Source organism: Corvus moneduloides, chromosome 3, assembly GCF_009650955.1.
Source record: "Corvus moneduloides isolate bCorMon1 chromosome 3, bCorMon1.pri, whole genome shotgun sequence".
Taxonomy (NCBI): Eukaryota; Metazoa; Chordata; class Aves; order Passeriformes; family Corvidae; genus Corvus; species Corvus moneduloides.
In genome coordinates, this window is record NC_045478.1 from 72,893,451 (window position 1) to 72,905,541 (window position 12,091).

Here is a 12,091-nt window from a genome sequence, read left to right on the forward strand (position 1 = left end):
GAAGTTATGCAATTCAAGCATTCCTCTTGCATTATGTCAGCTTGACTTTGAGTTGCCAAACTGTAGTGGAAATTCACTCCTTTTAGTTCTTTTTACGGGAGATAGTCAACTGAAGATGAGTGTTTGCATTGAAATTACAAGCAGTAAGCTTAGGTCATTATCAACAGTTACATAGTATTTCTGGAGTAGTTGCCCGTCTGTTATATGTAACTGCATCACAAGGGGGAAATCTCACCTTGCCACCTCCCTGAGCGGTGTTGTTTCTCTTCTGAAGAGCTTCTATCTTGCTAGAGGAAGTGGATGTTTCTGACCTGGGCAGGGCCCTAGAAATTCTCTGTGTCTGTTGGCTTAAGGTCGAAACGTGTGATTCAGAGGTACATGGAAACAAAAATAATGATATACTGACTTCATGTTTTTCAATCTTTCTTTAGGTACTTCCTTTCCCCAGTCAGGTGGTCTACAACAGAGTTGGAAAGTGTGGGAGTCGAACTGTGGTTTTGCTTTTGAGAATTTTATCAGAGAAACATGGATTCAACCTGGTTACATCTGACATACATAACAAAACAAGACTGACCAAAAACGAACAGGTAAGTTACTCCCGCTCCTCTTAGATCCTGTTCTCTTATTATGTGTACAAAACTTAGAAACAAAGGCATATGTTAGCAGAAATCCTATTAAAAAGATGTATTGCTACTTTGTCCTGAGTACTCATGCAGAATTCATCATTCTCTAAGTGTCTTCAGTTAATAAGAGAAATGGGTAGCAGAGCCAAGAACAACATGATGTGGAAGCTAACCAGAAAAACTAACTTCCGGTGAGACAGCTCTTGAATTTAGTCAGCTTAGCAGTTAGACTACCAGTGAGGCAAGAAAGATTAGTACAGTGAAGTGCTAACAGCATCTGGGACATGCATTAATGTATCTGCAGGGCACAGCCATTTGTCATAGAACCAGGACAGCGTATTCAGTCCTAACTTGGGTCTTAAACAGGAGCAGGAGCAAATAATAGTCAAAAGGGTCTTTTATGATGACTTTCTTAATTCACTTCTAGTAATCAGTTGCTTCAAAAAGTTTCCCAGGGCCATGCTAACCCATGTTACTATAATATGACGTGTCCTTGATCCTATCTCAGCTTCTTGCTTATCTGTCTTTTTCATGTTTATTGCACAACCCTCACTAAGGGAAGTGAAAATACCACATAAAACCTCTTTACCCAGACACCTTTGTTTATGTTCCCTTAGAGTTGTAGAAGGATTATTTTTGCAGCTTTGTTTCTATGAAAGATCCAGCTATTTAAATTTTCTTCTCTTCAGGGTAACCATGTACCCACTGTAAGCATCACTTCTGTTAGTAGATTGATACAAGTAGTGCAGGAAAACCTCAGACTCAAAGCACACAACTGTAGTCAGATGTTGCATAGGTTGCCAACTGCTGGTATTTTGAGCTGCTGATCAGGTAAAGGGTGCAATTGCTGCCTGTGTCACCTCTAGAAATAGCAGCCTGCAAACCACAAAAGGATGTGTGCAATGATCAAAATACGGATGTGGGCCTGCCAGTGACATTGGCTGTGATTGGGGGTCGTTTACTTGCAGCCTGTTCATGAGCACAAGTTTGTTATTTTAGATGCAGAAGTTAATTCCAGATGAAAATTTAGGAGCTGATATTGCTCCTACAGGTCTCACCTTCCTCCCCTTCGAGATGTCCATTGAGGTCCCACCTCAGCTGGCTGACCTAACACTCCATGATAGTCAAGCTCAGCCAGGGGTGGGGACCAGCCAGCCAGGGCTGCCACTCCAGCCCAAAGGCGGCTGCTATGCGCGGTTGGGTGTGTCGCAGCAGTGACAGGCTGCAGAGGGGGACAGTGTCCCCTCACTGCCCCTCCTGTGGCCGAGGGAAGGCCTGTTCTGCGCCTGCTGCAGCGTCCCTCTGTGTATCCTACCAGCAGCACCATGCGGCCTGGGAAGGTTGCAATATGGTCCCATCAGAAAGGGATCAAACTATCCTGTGCTGCAGAGCCTGTCTGGTTAGTTTTTCTGCTGGGATATGGGATTTCAGTGGGTATGGCTGCTTTTGTGTTTTGGGCTGTTTGGGTTTTGTTGTATCTTTCATCAATTTTCATTGTTGATTGGGAGACATGTCATAAAACCCAAAAGTCTGTCAGCTGTTAGTAATTGCCAGCTTTCACCATGATCATCAGCTTCTTCCTTTCGGTTCTGTTCTGTCTTTCTCTGGTAGGTGGATTTTCCTTTGTTAAAACATGATACAAGATCACTTCTTCACAGTCTTGTGCTTTAGTCCAGCATGTAGAGATTGCAGAGAGGCCCAGACTTATTTTTGATGCAACCACTACACTGACAGATAATTATCTGCATTACCTTTTGCACTCCCTAAGCAGTTAAGTTACTAGACAACAAATGTGCTGGAAGTATTGCTACAGAGCTGATGATTTACTCTATAGATTGCCCTACCATAATTTATGTTTCTTTATTTTCTTTTATGGTTTATTTCCATAGTTACAATAGTCTCATAATTTAATGAGTACTTTTTCTGAAAAGTGCCTTTGATCACCAGAAAATGTGCTTGGAGACAGTAACTATTCTGTTGTTCAGGGCATTTTTAGTTGTCTTCTCAGTTTTTAAGAGCAGAATATGAAAAAATATTTTTTTTCCACCTTTAATGTGGTCTACACAAGAGGAAGTTAAGGGAATGAATGATTTCAGGCTCCAGGCATTGGAACAAGAAAAAAGAGCTGGGCAGGGCTGTAGGCTTTCAGCATGAGCATGGGCTTCTCACTTGAGATGATATGTCTCTCTTCCTTCTGTCATTCGTCTGTCCTGTGTTTGGTTAAAGCCCTGATCCAGCCAAGACTTTTCTGTAAATATTTAGCTTTTGCAGTCTGCTGTTGTTAAATAAAGTTAAGCATGTAGGTGTTCTTAATGACTGTGGGGATTGCACATAATTGGAACCCATATTCTCATTGCCTTTTCCAGTCTCCTTTCCTACTAAGAAGTTTTCCCAAATTATGTGTGTCTGCCAGCAATTAGAAGTGCAGCCTTTGAACATCTGTGGGCATAAGGGAGTGATTTCTGGAAACAGATGTATTAATATGTGCCTTGCCATTTCCTATAATATTTTCAAGTAAATTAAATTCAGGAAATAACACATAATATTAAAGTGAATCTAATTGATGTGGCTTTAAAATGCCACACGAACTGCTGCAAAATGAAGTCTTCCCATGCCCTATGTCCCCCACTCCCATTTTATTGCATTCAGGAAAGTAAGAATGAATATGCTTATAGATACACAAATATCAGTCACATACAAGAGTAATTGGTAGTTTATCCTCAAATTGTTTACTTCTACCACCCATCATTATGGCTGTGCAGCCAACTTTATATGTAATTTCAGTTCAATGCACTAAAAATCCATCACTAATTTTTCTTAAATGCTTTTAAAGACAGAAAATTGGTCATGCCAGTTTGGGGAGGTGAATAAATTCTTGAAACCATTCCAAGCTTTTGAGAGCTGAAAATGAAGATCTAGTCTCATTCCTGGGAGTTGTGAGTTGTTTATGGAAATGAGTGCTGAGATAAAAGTGATATACCAAAATTCTTGTAGGTGCTTGTGCCTCCTGAGCCCTACATGCCTTCAGTAGAGACTGAAAGCAGTGGCAGAAGGTAAAGAGCTCACAAGGAAGAGAGATAGAGAGATTTTTTTTTTTTTGTCCTTTTCATGTCAGTATTAGTGGAGATCATAGTGTGATCCAGCAGACCACACTTGGAAAATCCCAGTTGCCTCACCATTTTGATACATTTTGACCTCAAATTCTCACTGTGAAATACAGCATCTTAAAAAAAGTAACATTTTGGCTGTTGTCGGGGTGAGATTGTTATCTGCTTATTTCCTTTTGTTCCCAGTAGAACTTACTTGTTGCAAATCTCAAACAAAGCGGGGCCGCTCTGAGCACAGGGATTGGACTAGCCATCTCCAGAAAAGGGAAAGGTGTCCTCTCTCCAAGGCCAGAGTTGAGTTTTTGTGCAGGAACAATGCCGTGGCTAGAGAAAGTCCATCCCCCACGTTTCTCCCCTCTCAGGGAGGGCTCCATCCAGCCCTCTTGGAGTCACTTCACGGTGCCATCTGCTGGAGCGTTGTTTGTAATGCAGCACCAGCCCATTACAAGTATACATATATGTCGAGCAATTTGTTTGATTTCTTCCATATGGCCACCTGAGATCCTACAGTGGTAGTGTAGGACTGTAGATTAAGGGAAAACCTTTCATCCTGGAGAATTGCCTCTTGGTGTTCCTTCTCAGGTGGGCTTTTTGTTTCAAAAATAGCTTGTGATTTACAGGATTGCCTCTGTGGATCTGGTCTTCTTTAAAGGGCCCCATTAAAAATCAGTGCAGAAAATGAATTAAGGAGAAAGAACTAGAAGAAAAGATAAAGCAAGGAGTCACAGTGGTAGAAAGATGTTACTCTAGAAAAGACACTGTACATTAAAATTAATTGGCATTTGAGGGGGATGAATGGAATGAGCAAATGTGTTGATCACACCACAGAGGTCTTGGCAACTGCTTGCTGTGGCTTAGCATCTCCGCAGACTCCAGCCATGCAGTGTGATGCTCCTCTTTCCTTCGGGAGCACGGTGCACCCACTGCTGTGGTTCGCTTCCACACACACTCTTCATGTTTTGCTATTTCCGTCTCTCTGGATCCTTCTTTAGCAGCATTAACTCCATGGTGCAATTTAGTTCATTTCAAGAGCAAATTAGTGTATTTTTTGGCAGTTTTTCACTGAGCTGCCTGGCTCCTGCAGGAGAGCTCTGGGCAGCAGTGAGAGAGAGAAATGGCTCTTTATGGGCCCTAATCCTAGCAGGTACATGCTCCTTTCGGACTTCTCCAGGTATTTCTACAGCTTCTCCCTCCAGCCATGGATGTGTTCTGATTCATCTCTTCCCTAACAGAGTTTGCCAGGGTTGTTTATCTTCTGCTGCTTGTACCTCTTTATTTCTTTTCAAACTTAGGATGACATGATAATCTGTACTTGTATGTCATTCTCCTCCATCACCCATTCCATCCAAAAGTACTTGTTTTCTTCAGCCCTCATCCTCTGCTCACCGTTCCTCTCTGTGGGTCCTCTACATCTTATTTTCTTTCTTTCTAGTTTAATCTTACAGAAACAAACATACAAACAAACAAGATCTAACAATCAAAACCAGCCAACCAAACTTACTCTTCTGGGGGACACTGGAAGATTTTTCTTTTTTTTGTTTTTTTTTTTCCTGTAACGTCATCTTAGAAGGAGGAAGGATGTCTTTCTGAGCAATACATTTGGATTGTTAGACTGAAATCAGTTCAGGACAGGATGATGTGAGAGGCCCATGGGAAATATGGCCACAATTTGCATGTGGCCATGAGCCATTACAGTTATTTATTTTTCCCTCCTGACATCTGTGTGTTGTTTCAGTTGAGCCTTACTTACCCTTTTGGCAGGGTTTTTAAAAGAATGGATTTTGCTTGTTTGTTCTTATGCACATTGTAGCTTTATCCACATCTGCTTACAAGTTCGGTTGATCATTAAGTGTCTAAAAATGAAGGTACTCTAAGTCAAAACAAAATTCTGTTTCTGCTTTGGGGCAAGCTGTTATCATAGCTCAAGAGATTGAGTTTGGTAGCAAGAGATGAAAAAAAAAAGCCAGGAGCCAGATGCTCTCTGTGTGCGTCTTTCCATCCCCCCTTTCCTCCTGAGGATGAAGTGCCTGTGCTTGTCCAGCAGCAGGTTCATGTGAGACTGACATCAGGTGAAATGGAGTGAGAAACGTGGCAGTGCTGTGATGTGAATCTGCCTCCTGAGCGCGAATTGCTGCAAGCCCTGAGGACAGCTGGGCCCCAAGGGAAGCTCATGTGGTGCTTTGTAACACTCACATATACCCCCAGCTAAGTTTATCTAGCAGTATTCTACTGTGGTTTTAGATTTAGTGTGATTACTTTGTATGGGTATAGTATCTTTATATCTCCATATTTATACTCTAGTAAGGTTTTTCTCATTTATTCCAAGATGGAATTACAGTGATGACCATGGGGGCATGAATAGAGTTTCTGTACCAGATCAGTAACTTCCTTCTGCCATCTTCCTTCCTTACTTCATGCAGATAGAGCAACACCAGTAAAATGCAAAATATGACACAAAGCTTCATACTGGTCTGAGAATTTTGCTTCTCCTGTAACTTGTCTCAGCAAAAAAAAAAAGAAAAACAAACAAAAACAACAACAACAACAGCAAATCCAATTTAGACACCTGATACATAGGCTCCAGGGTCTCCTATTGTTTGATTCTGAAAGGTGAATGAATATAAGGAGTTACCAGTTCTAAAGAAGTGTTTACATGTTGGGTTTGCTAGGAAAGCCTTTGTCTCTTCAGAGCGTGAACAAACAGTACTCAATTTATTTGTTCTAAGTATTGCAAAGCTTCCTGGGCTTTCTGATTCTGATCTGGACAAGCTTTGCTCTTCAGGTTTATAAATTTCTTGCTCAATGCCTTTATATTTTACTGAAGAAGCTGTGCAAAGACCTCTTTGTGCTTGAATCAAACAGTCCAGATTCCATATAAGACTAACTAAAGACGGAAAGCTATTCCCTTCCTGACTTCTTTTTTTTTAATTTCTTTTTTTAAATTATTTTTTAATTGCACATCATCTCTCCATATTCTCTTGTTTCTCTTTTCCCTTTATACTGTCTTTCTTTTGGTGATCTCGTCTTACATTCCTTTTCTTTGGGTTTACAGCCTTTTTCAGAGATAATATACCTTGCTATACTTTCTCAGACCTAATATGTCGTGATGTATAAGGTCTGTACCTAATATGCCTCAATGTACTGAAACTAGTTTGACAGGAAAAAGTCCATCCTGAAAAGATGGACAAGCTGAACTGTTTGCTTCAGTGGTCATCATACATGTACGTGTATAATACCGTTGAAGACAGAGGGAAAGTAAAGAAAATACGTTAAGTGTGTGCACTTTGTTATTCAGTCCTAGAAGTTCAATGGCTATTGCTTGTGTTGGCTGAAAGAAGAAGGCAGGGTATGTGCTCTGGGGAAAAGTGGAGAATGAAAGATGGATAAGAAGCAGTAAGATGTGACACACATTATAAAAACCATGGCAAAATATCAGTATATTGAAACTGGACAATAGAAGGGGAGAAGATTTGGCAATTGCTGTCTCTTAAATGTGGTTTGGCATTTGCTATGGCATGGGCAGAATTTTTTACCATGCTCTTTTTGCTGCTAATAACTCTACACATGGCAGTCACTTTATTTTGACCACACAACAGGCTGGATTCCATGTTTTTGCTTATTTTATCTTTGTCAACTCTAGCATTCAAGTTTTAAGAAATACATTTGTTTAATTAATGTCTCCTTAATGGTGTTTAAATTTGGTGCATAAATTAATATGATTCAAACCAGAACGTGTGATTCACAGATTTACCTCTTATTTTTCCCAGTGTGTGAATTGCTTTCTACTACCCTGTTTGTAAAATCTATAAACCTGTCATTTCAAGTGCATTTGTGTTCAGTGTCCATAACACAGCCTGCATTTGAAAACAGAACAGAAAATAGGAAAATAAATCTTAGGAAATTAATAAGAAGTAAGCAAAATTAACTGAAACATTGATTCTCTAGCATGATGCTTCACTAGACACTTCCAGTTTCTTGTAAGTCATAGCTAGAGCTCAGCTTACACAAAATAGATGATAATTTCCATTTTGTTGTTTACCTTATTCCATTTTAATGATCTGAAAATCCAAATTATTAATTTAATTTTTAAAAAATTAACATTATGTGAATGGGCCTGAACTAGAATTTAGTATCATCTTTCTAAAAGTTCCCATTTAGTTTTTACTCCTTATTTGTTGTAATAGGAAAAGGAATGGCAAGTCCTGATTTTTATATTTAAACAAGCAAATCAGGGTGTCTTGGCTGTGTTGGGAGCATTTATTGTTACATGAAAATGGCCATTGGCTCAGCTCCCACTTTCTGTTACAGTTTCAGGCATTTTATGTTTTTGGCATTGGGGTGAATAGACCTAGTGTCTTCAGAGGGCAGCTGCTATTTGGAAAGCTCTTGCAGATTTAGAAAGAGTTTCAATTTTTCCTTTAGTTTATGCCTTTGCTTAAACTGATACCCAGTTCTGGAAGTATTTTGGAAGTACATAAGCTCCATGGTAGCAGAATGGTGTCTGCAGCTCAACCTTTCTTGCCTAGACATAAAGTATTCATCATGCTATCTTGAATGACAGTGTTTGGGAGGGATAGTGGGGAAGGAGGTCCTGAGTAATTCTATCAGACTTGAAAATTATATCATTATATGTTGTTTGAAAGTTTTATGTTTGTCTCAAATTGTGCATTGATGTAATGTGGAAAATTTGATTTGTTAATTCTTTTTAGATGGAATTGATTAAAAACATAAGCACTGCTGAGCAGCCCTATTTATTCACTAGACATGTTCATTTCCTCAACTTTTCAAGGTAAGGCATTTTTTTGGTCAAAAATATTTTTCTTTGATTTCTATTAATTGTAATACATAAAACATTTTCCCTCTTTTACTCATAAACCATACAATGCAGTTTTTTTTCTTCCTTCTGGCACTAGAATTCACATTCAGAAGTTGTTGCAGTTTTTACTGCATACTCATCTTTATATAGCATGATTATGTACAGTATGTTTGTGAAAAGCCAGGATGCTATTATATGCTTTTGCCTCCTTAGATGCTTGTGATTTACAGTGTTTCCAGTCAACATGAAAGAGATGCTAACTTAGGCCTTTAAACTCTACACTTGTGTTTTAAAAGTGGCAGAACACTTCTGTTAAAGTTTCATCTCTCTATAGCCACATACTAATAGGAGATTGAAAACTGAACTGAGTTCATTAATTTTGTGCCTGGAATGACTCTTCACCAATTCAAGCAATTTAATTTTGTTCTGACAAAATAGTCCCCGTTCCACAGGCTATGGAAGTATTTTTAAACCATGCAAACAGATTATGTTCTGTATCATGGGAATGCAGTTTCTTCTGGCAGATATTTAAAAGTATGCAGCAAGACTCTAGAGACTTTTATAGCACAGAATGTGAAGAAAATTGAATTTGGATGAAACTTCTAAGGAATTTTTGGAAGGACTTGAATGAGTGATTCCAGTTAGCATTTAGCCAGGATACAGAGGTTAAAGCTGATTGTAGATGGTTATTGCCCAGGCTGTGAATTTAATCTGGAAAAGATATTCAGGAGCCATGCTATCTGTGCCACCAAATTGTATTCCTTGCATTTAGATTTTTAAAAATTCTGTAGAATTACGAATGTACTGCAGATCTTTGCAAGAGCTTGCCTAAATATTCAGCATTTTGTTTACATGGTAACGTGAGTACATGGCTTCAGGCGTCGGTTGACAGTGTAGTAAGAAATGATAAAATTGGGGGAGGGGCGTTCTTAGCTTTGTTTTCTCAGAAAATAAAATATTTTGAGCAACTGGAAGTTCACTTGATATAGAACTTAACTATAGGCATGATTTTTTTACATGGAAACAAGAAGAGTTAAAGAAAATTTTGATCTTCTGTGTTTTCTCTTCTGATTCCATCAGAGTTTCATTTCTAACATATTACCTTTAAAGAATAAAAATCATTAGGACTTTACACCTTTGGTAAACGTTCTCTTTTCTCTTCTAAACTGCAAGATCAAACAAGTATCCACAGCTGAGGGTCAAAGGGATGTTTTCTGATTAGACTGATTTTTCAGAGATAGTATTCAACATCAGGTATGCGAGAAAAAGATCAACAGTCTTAACCTCTTGCTCTTCCCTATAGATCCCATTTTCTATACCATCCTTGCCACATAAGTTTCCTGTTTCTTCTGTAGTGTATACATGATGTATCTACAATGTATTTGCCTTTTTCTTACAATACCAATTTGTGAAAATACAAAACCGTTACATAAGATGTATAAAATTATTTGTAGCTTCTGTTTTGGCTCTTCCTTGCAAACCTGAAAAACACATCTTTTGTTTTATTGAGAGTATGCTTGATTTAACTAGTAGATGTAGAGTAGTGAAAAGGCGATGAGTCTTCTAAATGAGACAGCATTGAATTGCATTAACATTGCTTACTAGTGGTATAGCATTTCTTAGTGTTTTCTGATAAATTAAGTGGTTTTGGAAGTTTTAGTCCCTAGTTTCAAAATTTATTAGCAGTATTATACCTAACAGTGAAGTAGCATGTTTTATATTTTCTCGGTTATTTAATTCTAGGGTGATTTTTTTTTAAAACTGATTTCATTAGGAAATGGATTGTCAAGTATTGCATTTACAGAAATGTCAGGATGTGATTTAAATACACATTATAAATATGACAGTATTGTGAAAGTGTTCCAGTTTTGCTTGATTTCTTTAAACTATTCATTTATAGAATCCTTCCTATCTCCAGTAGTTAGCTGGACTCAGATTGTCAATGTAATACTGTTCTTCCAGTTTGCCCCAGCTTTTCTGCCAGCTCAACATAAATGTCATGCAAAACTCCTCAGACTAAAAGAATGGGGGTCCAAAGTTAACATTTCTTAACATCACATCACATTGCTATTGATGTGAGTAGCAGCAATGACAAATCAGTTGAATTTTCTGCCTTTGTGTCCTGTATCTGCTTATAAACCTGCCAGCACTTAAAGCTCTCTGATTATTCAGAAAAGTATCACAGCATTTACTTATGATTGTTTCCAAGTGAAAACAAAAAAAGGTTATATCTTCTTTCCAGAATAAATCTTCAGTGGAAGTGAGCTAAGCCCTCAGTGGTGAGTTTGAGTACATGCATGTTTCTGAAGCACCATTAGTTTCGCTGAACAATGTTCTAAAACCTTGAAAATCTCATCCTGACCTGAATGCTTGCCAAGGCCGTTTTCCCCTCATTTTTTAACGTTTTTTAAGATTGCCTGTTGGTTCAGCTGAATAAATTAATCCTCTATTACTGTCCTGCATCTTCATCTTTTTGATTCAGTACTATTTTTTCTCAATCTGAAGTAGTGCAAAGAGGCAGACAAAAAGATAAATCTTAAAAGGACACGTGAAAGCAAATCTTATGTGAATTTTCACACACATAACTCAAATTAATTCCAGCTTCAAACAGAAGATAAAGAAAACTTTCTTGTTCTTCTTTCATGTTGGTGAATTTCTACATCACCCTTGTCATAGAAAAAGCTTTTATTCAAAGTGTTTTGCAGCTTCTGTTCCCAGTCTATCCCGTGCAGTTAGGGCTAGCTGTAGGAGATGACCCCTTGCTTCTGGAGGGCGACTACTCCATCCAGTCCATTTCGAGACTGTTTCTTTTGTTAGAAGGTGGTGCTGGTTTTTTGTGGTTTTGGGGTTTTTATTGTCTTTTTCTGATTTGAAGTTTATATGCTAAGGTTGCTGGGAAAAACATCCAAAGTGTTAATCAGGAATAAATATTAAATAATGTCTCTAAGCAGGTAAAGATTTATATGTTGATATATTTGCTGAGACTCCAGATGTTGCTGGCAGTTCCAGGCAGTACAGTGGTGAAGAAGCAGAATAACCTGCAGAGAGATAAAAGGCTATTTCAGAATAGCTGCAATTTGTTCACTGTGCTTTATCATAAATGCCTGTTGTCATCTATTTAGTCTGAGAAAAAATGAAGCAGGAAGAAGCTTCAAGTTTGTGGAAAAGCTCCACTTGATTTCTTAGTAATCTTCTGCTGAATGAACTGTAACAGTCATTGGGCAGTGACTCAAGACACTTGGTGTGTGCTCCAAGTGTCACAGATTTCAGAGAAACGGGAAGAACATTTGCAGGAATGCAGAGGTGGGTGGCAAGGCCATGGTTTTGGGTAAGGATGAGTCAGGGATGTGGCGAATTGCACAACTCCTGTTTTGGTCACGGGAAGGCAGCATGTCTCTCTCCAACATCAAACTCTTACCTTCCGAGCGTGCACTTACAGACCCCAGTTAAGGCAGAGCAGGAAGCTTGGTCATTGGTCATATCAACACACATACCCTGTGTTGGGGTAAGTGAGTGTTGCAGGCGAGTGTGTAAAACCTAATGAC

General features: G+C 38.8%; 1 protein-coding gene across 2 annotated transcripts in view; it reads left to right on the forward strand.

Moving 5' to 3' along the window:
* UST (uronyl 2-sulfotransferase) overlaps positions 1-12,091 on the forward strand; it is a 175,357-nt gene that overhangs the window by 73,139 nt on the left and 90,127 nt on the right. For both annotated transcript variants that reach the window (XM_032102171.1, XM_032102172.1), the window contains exons 3-4: positions 432-587; positions 8,440-8,519. In XM_032102171.1, coding sequence (XP_031958062.1) covers positions 432-587; positions 8,440-8,519 — 236 coding nt within the window. The remainder of the gene's footprint in view (positions 1-431; positions 588-8,439; positions 8,520-12,091) is intronic.